Genomic DNA, 14,330 nt, shown 5'->3' with positions numbered 1-14,330 from the left:
CTAAGGAAGATCCATGCCTTCCCAGAGCTCCATGTATGGAGAACTCTCCTTAAGCAACTGAATCCATTTCTGAGTTAATAATCTTTATATATTAGTTATGTATTACCCATGCACAGGCTAGTTCCCACCCTGGGGAATTTACAGTCTGCTCTTTGATAGATGATGCCATTTTGACAACACACTACAGATCTCTTTATAGGCTTGACTTCATCCTGTTAACACAAGTGACTGACTGCACTCTCAGGTCTTCCAGAGAACAAAAAAACCTGCTTCAGAAATGGAAGAGAATGGAAACTCTTAAATCTTCTGTCAGACACTACATCTATATCTGTTGGGAAAAAAACCAAGTCTCTATAAATAATGACAGCATTTTCACTTTATTTATTATATAATTTAATTTCATTTCTTGAGGTAAAAAATATTAAACTCCCCACAACAGCAGAGGGGAAGGTTGTACATCAGCAGGTAGAGCCTGACTCAGTCTCAGATATTCAAAATACTGTTAATGGTCAAACTTGTAGACAGCCGCAAGATCAGATAAGGTTGAAGATGAATTTATCTTAATAAGTACCATCTCAAAGGACAAATTCTGAAGGGATTATTCTGGTGCCCTGTTGCCCTTGTGACTCTGCTCAAAGTATGTAACAGCTTCATACAGACTTAGTCATGGTCAGCAAAAAAAAAAAGAGAAATTTAATTCATCTTCAGGTACCTAAAAATTAAATCCCTCATTCCAATCTCCACAAAAATGAAGAAAGAAATGTATGCCATTTCATAATGGTTTCTAGAAAAACTAACGTGGGTGCATTCAAAGACAATTCATCTCTCCTCTACTGGCTGCAGAACCTAATGCTTAACTTTATCTAGGAAATGAGTTTTCATATGGATGGAAGAGGTGAGAAGTCTCATCTTGGCAGTGGAAATCTGTTTATTCCAAGAAGAAGACCCTTCTTCTGTTTCTTGTGCTATCTTAAAAACCTTGCAGCCATTAAAGTATGTTTTTTTCCAGTTCTGAGCAAGGAATTTATGTCCAGGATAAAGTCTTTGGGCTGGCAAAAGGGATTTCAAGCAGTCCCTAAGATGTCATTTCTTCTCAAAAAAAGATTTGCCAACTGTAAAAAAAGCAGACCACAGAAAGTTTGGGTTTTTTACATTAGGTGCCACCACTCTTCAAGCAAGATGCTAGACAATCTTTACTCGAGATAACGGTGTGCTGTGCTGCACAAACGTTTGTGCAGCCGCCGTGCTGAGAAGTGATAAAAGGTTAAAAACAATCTCTTCTTCTCTGTGGAAGCTGAACTTGCTGCCTTGTTTCACAAAAGAGGTGGCCATACAAGCTCACCTCAGGTGGCTTTGCTGGAACTTCTTTCTGGGCCAACAGTGCTGCCCGTCCCTCTCAAAATGCAGAATATGCATTCCTGGGGTGCCACACCTATAACCAAAATCCACACAGCTTACAAAAATTTCAAATAGAATAAAAAAAGGCAGTTCCACTTTCTTATCCCCATTTACACCAGAAAGTACTTCCTTGCACTGTAACAAAAAAATCATTTGAGATTATGTGTCACTCTCATGACTATCAGCTCACAGCCCTTACCAGGAATCCTTTCTTTTTTTACCCAAAGTGAAGGTACAGAATAATTGTCAGGGTTTTATTGGTGTGGTTGGATGGTTTTTTTGTTTGGGGTTTTTTTGGCCCTGCACCCAGCAGCCAAGTGTGCTGGGCATTACAGAAGCACTAATGTGGAGCAGCTGACTAATTCCCAAATATTTCAAGCTGTTCAAGCAAATTGCCTGTACTTTCCCTTTGAGGAAATTAAAATAAGGGTACTAAGGTCACCTTGCTGCAGTAAGTTCTCTTATTTTGTGGTCAATGTGCCCTGCTTAGGTATTCTTCTGCTAAACTAATCATCATAGCTGGGCCCAGGAAAAAAAAAATCTATCCTTTCTTCAAGAGGGTGGTTGTAGCCCCTGTTCAAGTATCTGGGGCTGTTCTCTATGCCCCAGTATTTCTGGGATTTGAAAACAGGGCTCCCCTTGCTCATCCATTCCCATGTCCACCACTTCTTGCAGCATATTACAGTTGTGGCTACTCTTACAAGTCGTAGGTTTGCCACAGATGAAAATATTTCATCCTTTGTACAAATTTTTGGAGTGAATTTTTTCCCTACCACACAAGTGCTTGCAGCTTACAGAAGACTAAATCAAGCAACACAGACAAGCACTTCCCCCTTCCTATATACTTGTATCCAGAAGACTGGGAAAAGAAAAACCCCTTAGCAACAAATAGAATCTGCCTTAGATGTGGCAATGAAAACCTATAAATATCCAAAGTCACGGGTAGGTTTATCACCTGCATATCTCATTTACCTTTTTTAGCTTCAGAATGGAAAATATTTGACCCCACTTAATCTGAAGCATCCTCTGACTCTCCAAAACAAAATGCCCCCAAGATGAAGGACACATCTCCCATCATGCCAGAGTATTTAAATACCTTATTTGCAGTTGCCTTCACATTCCTCAAAGCCCTGGTGAAAACAAAAGTGCCTAGTAGGACCGCCAAATTTCAGCTATTTCAGAGTGGGAAGGAGAGAATTTCAGAGGTGCAGAGAATTCTCTGGAATCTGTCCCATCTTCTAGATACAAAAGGAAAAATCTCCTACAGGCACACAAAACTCTGCTACTAGGCATTAACAGCTTTATGGGTCAAAACCTTCACATCTTTGAGGGAGCTACAGGCAACAGCTAAAAGGGTCACATCCCCTGCCACAAACACCATACTGGCTTTAGTGCAGACAGCTGCCCTTCTATCAGTCTGAAAACACTCATTCAGTTATAAGGCCCATAAGGCAGAGATAACAGCAGAAAAATCTGAAGTGATGGTAAACTGATCTTAAACTGGAAGAGGAATCTATTGTGAAGCATATGTGAAAAATACCTCTGACCCATGACTCTTCCACTCTTCCAAAGTGATACAGCTTTTTACTCATCATCCCACAAGAAAAATCCGATTAATAAGGTAAACAGCTACCCTCTATCAGAGATCTAACAGACACACTCCTCTTTTAATATCCTACTTCCTTTCCACACACCTCTATCTCATATGTTAATGAACCAAATCTCTCAGCAACTTCACTGCCAGTTAGAAGCAACTCCTCTGAAGGGAGAGGAAAAAGTCTGAACTCTGAAGTTTGGAAAAGCAGATAGACACGGAGCAGAAATCCACCTTCTGCCTCTAAGAAGATGATATTTCCTCCTCTTAATTGCTGCTTTCAGAAAACTTTGGTATCATGTAATTAACAAGTCACTTAAATTTAATAAAACAACAGCTGTTTTTCTGTGTTATTTTTTAAGAGATATGCAAATTAAGACAGTTTGTTGAGTTGCCCAATAAATACAGTAAACCCCACTTGATCTCTTTGTGGCAGCTGGAACAAAATTTTTAATTATCTAACATTTTCTGTACTACAGATTTAGTTCCACTATCATTAAAAATTGTGTCGCCCAAACACTAGGCAAAAATATTCTCACCACATCATCACACACATACTTCTCAAAAAGGAAGCATTTCAACTAGAAATCTTTGGATGTACTTACTGAGATTGTACCATTGTCTAGACCTATGGACAGCCTTCTGGTTTCCGGGTTAAAAGACATGCATGAACATGGAGCTGAAAAAAATGAACATGTTGATGAAGTTAACAAAACTGTGATTCTCATTTTCTTGAAGTTCTGGAACACCTAAAATTAGCTAACATGCTTTATGATGCTGTGCAGCATTTTGAGCTTACCAATAGACAAGCATTAAAATAAATGTTTTCTTGCAATTCATTCAACCCTATCCTATTAGGACATGGAAAAATAGCTATTTCTTACTCCAGTTCCCTAATTGTTTTTTCTTACTAGTTATCTGTAAACAAGCCTTTCATATAAGAGGAATTGTGCTGCTTTGATACAACAGGCACTTGACATTTCAATATAAGTCAGAGATTACTTAGCTGAATAATTTAGTTTTTTACATTTGCCTGAACTGTGCTGACAATAATACAAAACACTACATCATGTCAGAGGCTTGCATCCTATACCTGCAGTAAGAAAATTTCCCAGTAGGAATCAACATGTCAACTAATATTAAGGACAGAGTTCAACTGTCCCCTACTCCAATTCAATCAGATACAGTACTATGACAGTATCACATACTATGGTCAAAATAATTTATCTAAAACTAGCCATTGCTTGATTACATTGATATTACTCTAATAAATATCAAGACTTATCCTGAAATTGCACACAAGATGGTCACAGTATGCTCCCTCAAGGATCTGGCAGGATTTGTACCCAGGATAAAACCAGGTCTCCTCACAAGAATTCAAGAGCTGTGCTTGGTTTAATTGAAAAATTGTGAAGTTACATTCAGAAAGCAGGAATTGCTTTTACCACCCAACACAGCACCATGCAGCTGGGAATCCTGCTGTCCCAACAGAAACCTTCAGGAATTATTTTTTAGGAGCAATTCCCAACTGCAGCTAGGATAACAGTAAGAGTTATAAAGCTTTATAAACCATATTCTTATGATAAATACAGAGTACAGTCAGATGCACTTGTAGTTCTGCTTTTCTCCCCCCTTTTGGTTTCCACTGTCCATTGTGATTGCTCGCATGTTTGTGTTACTAACAAGCTTGGAGTCCTCTCTTTTGTGATCCAGTATCTTCTCAATTTGTGAAATGCCTCTCCTAGGACTAAACAGCCCATAGCTTAGCAAATCTTCCTTGATAGTTTAATTGGCAGCAAAGCTATATGCAGAGGAGTCAATGTTGACTGTGTAATAAAACTTGTTCCACTTTCAGTATTGACTCCCTCTTCAAATGTTTCCTGGAGGACAAGTACCATAAACAGAAAGCCCATCAGAGCCACATCCAGGCAGGCACCTCAGTTTATTCCTTTCCTGGAAGGGCTGACTGAACTGAATCAATTAAAAGGCTTCAGTTCAAGGAAACTCACACAAAGGAAACAATTAAATCCTAGTAACAGTGACAAAATTGCTCCTTCCTGTACCTCTCCCTTAGAAAAGGCAAATTGGAATCACCCCTTCCAGAAATGGTGCATTACTACTATACTGAGGCTTCTATGCCTGTAGCAGAATAAGAGTTGTAGGGAAAAAATGGACAGAAAACTCTCCAATTCTAAGCATAATAAACATCAAATAAGTTTAAAGGCACTTAATGGCAGAACAGGTATATCACACAGCAGCTTTTAAATGCTGGACACTGGGCATACATCGAAAGAGCTACCAGTATCAATGAAGGCAATGAATGAGCAGCTCACTGAGAAGTTGCCTAAGGTAAAATAATTATTAGAAGTATGCTTTTCCCAAACACTTCAGAAGCAAATGATGCAAGCAATTGCTTGACACAATTACAAAAGAAGTAATTTCTGAATTCCATAGCTGTGTGTACACAGTCATAGCAGCGTCAAGATACTTACTTGGCTATAATGATATTTCCCAAGGGAACTCTTCAGTAACATGTGCACTTAAAAAAATCATGACAGCACTAAAATTATGTCCATACCAACTACACTGATGTAGTCAGTCGTGATACTTGTAACAAGACTGCAGCTTACTCTGGTAAAATTAAGACAATATTCAGGTATTTTAGCACTTAGGCTCATTAAAAAGAGGGGAAGAAAAAAAAAAAGAAAAAAAACAAAAAGAAACCCTAAAACCTTAAGATTCTGAGATGTTTAAGACCCTTTAAAAACCGTACCCAGGAAAAATAATAGCACTCTGAAGATTCTCTACTTAAGAACTTAGCTATGATTTAGATTTCAGACTTGAAAAAGATTCATCTGAACTGCTATGGAGGACAAGCAGAATATTCCTGATGCAGAAGTCTGGCTGCAGTCTTTTCTTAAATAGAGGGCAAATACACACTGATTTTTTGCCTTTAGAAAATGAAATATGGAGAGAAATCACAATTATATATTTCATGCTCTCAAAAGCATGTCACCTTCATTAGAGGCAGACAGAATCAGAAGAGAAATAGAGACTTTGTCCCTGCAATTTCTGGGACTCCCCTCTGAAGTGCCTAAACATGACACAGTTTGAGACCAAAGGAGCATGTTTTGCATTGCAGTTGTTTCACCCTGCTGTTCAAAGCAAAGTGTTAGTTACAAAAATCATCATAAGACAAGCAGTGTATTATCTGCCTCAAAGACTGGATACTCCATTGTTCACCAGTACAATAAATCTTTTACTCCATTCCACATCTCTAATAGGGTTTTTTGGTTGCATTTAGGTCTTTTTGTGTGTTTTAGTTTTGTTGGTTTTTTTACTGGAAAATTTTACTTGACTCTTGACTACAATTTCTTTACCTTTCATAAATCTGTTTCTGCTAAGCTGTTTTTTTAGTCCTCTGCCCAAAGTGACAAATCTAACCATGGTTACACCTGTAATCAAGAGTACACATCTAACCAGGGTTACATGTTTACAGAGCTCTGTTGTTAATCAGCTGTTGAGACAATGCTGGTACAAAGGAAATGGATTAGCAAGGCTTCAGCTAGAACTCTTTTTCTTTCTCATGGGCTGGAGATGATGATCAAAAATATGGCCACTGTGCTGTCCAGAATTTTTTGACCATAGAATCACCCACAGGGCAGAACATAAAACTTTCCTAATTAGGAGAAATCCTACCTCTAAGCTCAGAAGAGTGCTATAATCTTGGCCTTTTTTACCATTAGGTGTTTAATGATTTTGACATTCAGAATGCATTGATGACCCTGTTTGGGTGCAGAACTTGACCAAAGCACATCACTGACTCAACCCAACTCCTCATCCTTCTCATTTCCCAGAGGAGCTAATCTGCAAACTCAGTTATTGAGGCTACCTGATATCAAATCATAAAATAGATTGGATCACACATCACCACAGTCAGTCACAACTCAGGCTAATGGGGTACCTAGAGGTAGGACTGCCACTCACAGCTTGCTAAGCAGCACAAAGGCACCATTGTGCCTCCTACATTTTTACACAAAGAAACTCTCAGCAGTCATTGTTCTTTAAACAACAAAACCCAGTATGAACCTAAAGCAGAGCACCATCAAAAAGGCGATCAACACAGAAACAGACAAAACCATCATTTCCAGTCAAGTGCAGACTTGTACAGATTCTGACTCAGAGTCCTTTCTATGATTTCCAAGCTCAGAGGCATGACTGGTTGTAATTGCTTCAGTTGTTAATGATACCTGATGATTCTTGAAATTGTTGAATAACACAATATAATTTCAATATCTCATGCCTCAAAAGCTTACCAGCCTATGAAGTGAAGGAGCACTATCAAGTGTTCGAATTTATGAAGGAGCTTTGAAATAGTCCCCATTCAGTGGAACTGGATCTACTCCATCATTTCCACTGAAACAGTTATTACTGGCAATAACACAGCTTTGCTAAGACCAGAGAACAATCTAATGAGATTCAAATATGCAAATGTACACAACAATATCACATGGAAAAAGAGAAGTCTCAACACCAAATAGCTAGAAAGGCCATTTCGTAACAGTTTGGCTGGGGAAAGCAAACCTCTTAGGACCAGCCAAGGGAACTCAGGCCACTGCCAGTGATCATGACAGAGCTCCAGAGACTGCCACACCATTAGCTAGTTCCCAATATCTTCTTGGCAAAATCTTGAGCAGAAAGTACCTTTGAGGATTGACACATTCTTATGAGCTAGTGCATCAACAAAGGAGGGTGAGGGGTCCTCCTCTACGAAATTGTTTTCTCAAATCAGGCAAATACAATGGCTGCCCTAGAGTCCCAATGATGTTTTTCTACTAAAATTTACACCTATTAAATATTTTAGCTATCGTGGAGACAGATGCTTCTTACAAATCTACCTATCTTAGCTTAAAATAATCCATTCTCCAGACAGTATGAATACCTCCATGAGACCTGATATGTGCTCCCCAATCTGGATTTAAGGTCAGCTTTACAAGCTTTCCAAAGACAGGCTAACCCAGCACATCTAATTGAAGCTGACTGAAGAGCATTAGCATATGCCTGCCTCCAATGACCTACAAAATTATATTCCTGCACTCAACACAGGGGTTACAGCAAACAGCAAGGGCTGTCATTTCTTCAACTCTCCCTTGGGAAAATGGACATTGATCTGCAGTTTCTCAAAGCATGAACACTCTCTTTGGGAGAGGAGACATAATGGAAGGATCCATCAGGGAAATTTGGTTTTCCACGTTCAATTGCAAAGGTAAAATGATTCTGCTCCTAAATTGGAAGAGCTGCCTTCCCTGTCTAGTATCCTCTCTATCACATTAGGTGCCATGGAATATTAAGTTCTTACCAAAAAACCATTTACCATTGCACTCTAATGGACTGAGCACACACAGTAGGAAGGGCAGAGTGATTTATACCGGAGACTTAGAGAGCTTTATGGACTCCATTAGGGGCAGAATGCAAGACCACATTTTGAGTTCCCATATTTTAAAACCTGTGTTTGCATTAAATGCTCATCCCTTGCTAACATGTCTGTATCCTTTAACTGCTGTAATCTCTGATGCCTCTCAGAAGCATTAGCATGTAACTTTGTAAAGCTTCACCGGTACCAAGAGGATTGTTAAAGAATAACATTTGATACAGAGATGTAAGCATGCAAACAGTCATAAGCATAAAGCTTCATCAAAACTACTCTGCAAATCCACAGTAGATATTGAACATCTCCTTATACTTACATGGCATTGCATGGTATATACTGGGCCAGTACTGCCCGCTGTCTCTCTTCAGCCAGACACGAACTGTTCTGTAAAAGAAAAAGCACTACATGTGAGGAAGAATTAGAAACTAATCATGACTGAATGAAAACAAAGTGGTCATGATGAATGCACAATATGTTCTTCAAAATTAAATTATTTTGCTGAGAGGGAAAGTAAACTCACGAACTCCTACACCAGTCTGATACATCAGCCTCAGATTAACCCCTGTAAGGTGATAAGTGTTGACTCCTTGGTTCCATTCAGTATTCAATAACTTGGCTAAACATATCTCAACAATATTTGGAAACTGCTATGGCTTTTAGTTCTTTGCTTTACAAGGACTTTAACAGGACTGTTCATTCAAGGCTCCACGTGAGAATTTGGGGCAGCACAGGTAGCCCAGTAGAGCATTCCTGTATCAGCGCTTCCAGTCTCTGCAGAAACCTTCCCCCTGCTCTCAGGGTAGGCCTTGGCCCATTTGCTGCCTGTTGTTTCATTGTTCTGCTTCAGGAAAACCCCTAAAAAGAAGAAGGAAGTTCTGAAATTTTCAGCTGCTTATTACTAAGGTTATGTCCATTTTTGCCAAAAACGACCTCTTCAGCTTCAGGACCTTTCCTCTCCTCCATGCACACAGAGTGCTATCAGAAGAAGCTACTGAGCACAAAGAAGCCAAACTTATCCTTCTCTGAAGAGGATGACAAATGTGACAAGCAGCCTTGCAGGTCTCCTCTGCCTCATCAGTTTGGAGTTGGTGTCTTTGAATAGAGGCCCTTAGAATCAATCACACAGTGTTCCCTACAAACACATCAGCAGTTTCCTCTCTTCTAGAAGATCTTCCCAATGTATCTCAGGATTACTTTTGCTTTCTCATAATCATATTATACTGTCAGATGCCTTTTACTCAATCCATGCCCTTCAGAGATTTGAGACAATTGTTGCTTGTTTCTACAGCAGAGGATCTGGACTGATGCACCATCTGGGTCATTAAATATTTATTATTTCAGCCCTCATTACCATTTGCTTCTTTTGGTCCAGTCTCTGAAGCCTCCTTATACTTGAAGCTCTCTCTTAACTTCAGTTCATCAATTAATTTCATCAAAACATGTCTAGTAACAGTGTCAACAGTTAAAGCAGCATTAACCTCTTACTTGCTTCTGCATAGCCCACTCTCACCTCACTTACAGCCCCCTGTTCCTCTAATTACTGTTCCTCTAATCCTTATATCTAATGTTAACCAGAAAACTCTCCATATAATACTGTATTCATGCTTTATTGATTTACTTTGAATGTATTAACCTTCTCTAGAAAACACAGTTATCCAAGACAGCACCACGTTAGCACAGATTTTGACCCAGCACCCACTTCTATTCAGTCAAAATTACTATGCAACAGCAAATGCAGGAGGGATCTAAAAACCTATTGTTTCTATAACTTGCACTTGATGCTATTAAGAAAAAAGAACAAGCAAGAGTGGCTCTTTCCAGTACGTGAAACACGGAAATACAGCTTACGGAAAAGACTGCATGATCATTTCTATTTTTACCTCATTTTATTCAAAAAGAAGATTGCAGCCCTCTTTAGTCAGTACAAATTCAGAGCAATGTCATAATACAAGAAATACATCATAAAGGAATATAAATTGATCTAAGGCATTACATACACAAATATAGTCTGAATTGAGATGCTGTGCATAATAAAGCAATTCAAGAACTAGCAATCCATCCTTCAAACTTCAAACTAAAGGCTGTACCACTTTGTCTTCCTGTGCTGCTTATGTCCAAAATCAAGTCTCTGCTCTTACCCTGCCTTCAAACTCCTTTTACAGCAAATAATTCTGAGACCTTGTATATTTGGGCACCACACAAGCTGAACCATTGCAGAAATATTTCAACAGGGTATGTTGCTCTAAAAACTAACCCTTCACTGGGTTAACAAGTCCCAAGTTTAGAAAGCTCTCACAAATTACACAAAACATGTAACATTCATTATAATTATGTCCTAAGTCTAATGGCCTTTTTGTGTTGAACACAGCAGCAGCTCTGAAGCAAAGCTGCCAAAACATTTTGTAAGGCACAATTCACTGGCCAATAATAAGGCTGATGTATCTTTGATGGTGAGAGGGACAGACAAATCCTTCTGTCATTTCTCCCCACAGCTGACCAAGGCTGTTGACCAGAAGCTCTAGATGCACATCAACCACTCAGTTTCCCAAATGGATGAGCTCTTACAAATGTGTTTGTCCTTACAAGTGAGGTCATTGTGGCAATGAATGTGTGTGCACAAAAAAATAATGGGATGAATCACAGGGAGCTGAAATAACTGAATATGAAACTACCCTGAGGAAATGCACCTGTGAGAGACCTGCCTTTCTTGAACATCCCAATCTAGGTATTCAAGTGCTATCTGTTTCAAAATCCCCAGGCTTCAACAACATTGCCCTTCCTCTCCACTCTGACACTTCTGCAAATAATAAATCCAGTACAACATCTTACAAATAATTCAGCTTGCTAGGAAAGGACTGTGTAGAAGAACAGATCTTTCAAAAGCTGGAGGAAATAAAAATGAATTTTATGTGCAAAAATGGCAATAATTTGAATGCTTTGGGTTGGTTTTGTCATTGTTTATTAAACTGTACCCACTGCAGAATTTCTAATCAATTTGACAGTTGCATCAATTTTAAGACTTTTACATGAATGATAATGAAGCAAAACATATTTTCTAGTAAAGTTTAAAACAAAGAAAAAAACTGCTGGAGGTTGTGTTATGAGTGAAGCTACTTCTACTAATATAGGCTTCTTCTATAGGTACACAGTATGCTCATTTCTTAGTGTAGTCAAATATATTTCCATTCAAGGACTAAATCATGTGACTAAATGACAACTAAATGAGAAACAGCATTCTAAGAATAAAAAAACTATGAAAAGATGACATCTAACTGTAAGGTGTGTGAAAAGAAACATAACCAGCAAGTCAGTTCATGCAACTCTTCAGAGAAATAAGTATCTCCCCAGTAAATGATCTGAAGAAAATAAAAGATCTTGTTAACAATTTATTTTAAAATTAAGGATGATTACTATGCATGTCTTTTAAGCAAAAATTTAAAATCAGTATTAAGCATTATCGTGGATTTCCAATATCTATCTATAAGTTCATGTAAAAGCATGAAAGTTATTCTTTATGTCAGGATATGATGACTCAGAATTTTCTTCTCTTAAAGATCACTGAAATAGAAAAAGCGTTTTATTGAAAGAAGGAAAACCAACCTCACTTCAGCAGCCTTTTCTAGGTAACTTTTTCCCAAAGTAGAATTGGGCTAAAGACTGAACCATACCAACTACTGAGTTTGGGAGAAGCCCAATGTTCTTGGAAGAGCACATCCTTTTTCAGCTGAAGTTCCACACATTTCTATATACTTTTTTACAGAATACTACCTACTAGATGTGAAACCCAGACCTTTCGGAGCTTCTAAAGAATGCAAAGAAAAAAAACCAAGAATGAATGAAAATAAGCTTTTTTTATGGATATCCAGCATGTGGAGTACTTGCTGTTTGCATGGTTACTGGACTTAAAGATGCACCCACCTGGGTCAGGATTCAGCTGCTCTAGAGTGATTCAGTCAGCATCACCATGGAAATGAGTTGTCCCTTCATTTTGTTGCCAGCAAATTGACTTGGGAAGATTTTTAGAAGCTGTCAAATCGATGGATATTCTTCTAGTCTTTTCATAACAGAGATGATTTATTTTTAAATGAGACAGGCTATATAGAAATAATTCTGCCATACAAAAGACAGCCTGTGTCTTCATATATTAAGGGGATGTGAAAATTGCCAATTTTAAAAGAAAAATAGCTTCTCTCTGTTATGATGAAGAGAATGTGCTAAGGTCCAGGTGGCTGTGGATGTACCAGCAGGCCTCAAGCACACTGCCAGGCTGTGCAGGAGGTGAGCTCACTTGGGCACCTACTACTCGTGGAGGTGCCCATGTCAACAGCAGCACGTCCACCTCGGTGTGGCAGCTCTGTGCATCACCATCTACAGAAACTTATTCAGTCACTAGTATCTCATTTCTGATAAAAACAATCTGGTCATACAAACCCAACTTTGTTCATCCAGGCTGCAGTGTGCCTCGTGAAAATGTGCACAAAGCTGCCAGGTTGGATGCAAGATTCTCTGCTCTATCTCTACTCTGGCCTGAAAACTCAGTATTGCTTGGAGTGCTGGAGTTGAGTTTCTGGAGTGACTCACAGCAGGGCTCCTGTCTTTCTCCTTTGTGCCTTGCATGAAACACTGGTGTTGCACACAGTACAGACATACTGATGTGTCAAAACACGGGCCCAAGATGTTTGCATGTTGCAATACTGGGAAATCTGTGCTAGGGAGATCCATTACTGCAAGAAACAAGATCCCTACAACACTCCACTTCTCCAGAATATCCATAAACCCACCAGTTCTAGTTTCACAGTTTGAGTGAGGAAACCTAATATATCTGTTTCCCATAACAGATCCTTACTCTCCTGTTCATTTTTTTTTCCTTTTTTAATTCTGTCTTTTTAAAAGCTTTTCTTTGATGAGATGCACTTCTGTAATATTATCACCTTCATGCCCCAGACATACACCAGTGGACAACACAGCAGAGGTAACCCTCAACACATACCATTTACTACATTATTTCATAAGTATTCTTGGGAAAATGTTTTAAATAGCATTTTAATGTAGTCCTTATTGTTTGTACCTTGGACCATGTACTGCAGGATTATTTTATCTCTTGTTTTGCTGAGTGACCAAAACCACTAAGCATCAAAAGAAATGTGAAATTATTTTAAAGTTTTTATTTTATTATTTTATAATTTTATTCTTATTTGTAGCAAGGACACAAATTACAGAGGTACAGAAGCTTTAATCTGTCACTTTCTAAAGTCATCAGGCTTATTCAGAGACTCTTTGCACATTACAGCTCCTTGGGAAAGGGGGATATGTCAACAGTGCAAATGACATGGTTAAAAAGAAATGCCCAATGGGCATTTTCAGGGGCAATAATACTGTCCACTGTTCTAACTACAGAACTGATTTAACACCATTTCAGAACAGCTTTGAAAAAGGAAAAAGAATACACTAAACTATTGTGGAAAGTCCTTTAAAACACTCCTCCAACTATTCATTGATAGAAGAAACAAAAAGATATTACGATAATGTTATTTAAGCATTAGTGCAACCTGTGAGGTTTCAGGCATATCTAATAGAGTACTAGTACATGTTCTTACCATCAATACACTGAAGACTTCTTTATTGTTGAAAAGAAACTCCACCTATTCCTAAATATCCAATAACAGACAATTCAGAAGTATTCAAAAGACATGTTTCTGTAGAAACTAAATATCTGCATTTGTGACAGCAAAAGCTGTACCTGATGTCATTAAACAAACATGACTTCAAATATCAGCCTTTGAAGTCCAAGTACACTGCTGATGGCTTTATCACCTTTAGCAGGGACACACTGCCATTAGAATTAGGATAAGAAAAAATATTTAACAACTGCATAAACTGAACTATACAGTAGTATAAATCCCTCAA

The 14,330-nt window shown here is 38.5% G+C and overlaps 1 protein-coding gene across 1 annotated transcript in view; it reads right to left on the bottom strand.

The window, feature by feature from the left end:
* Positions 1–14,330, bottom strand: part of WDFY2 (WD repeat and FYVE domain containing 2) — a 59,396-nt gene that overhangs the window by 20,210 nt on the left and 24,856 nt on the right. The window contains exons 2-3 of the mRNA XM_058019259.1: positions 8,740–8,807; positions 3,598–3,671 (exon numbers count right to left, since the gene is read on the bottom strand). Of these exons, the coding sequence (XP_057875242.1) occupies positions 3,598–3,671; positions 8,740–8,807 (142 nt within the window). The remainder of the gene's footprint in view (positions 1–3,597; positions 3,672–8,739; positions 8,808–14,330) is intronic.

Source organism: Melospiza georgiana, chromosome 2 (genome assembly GCF_028018845.1).
Source record: "Melospiza georgiana isolate bMelGeo1 chromosome 2, bMelGeo1.pri, whole genome shotgun sequence".
Lineage (NCBI taxonomy): Eukaryota > Metazoa > Chordata > Aves > Passeriformes > Passerellidae > Melospiza > Melospiza georgiana.
Note: the sequence above shows the minus strand (reverse complement) of the source record. Positions and strands in the feature narration are given on the sequence as shown.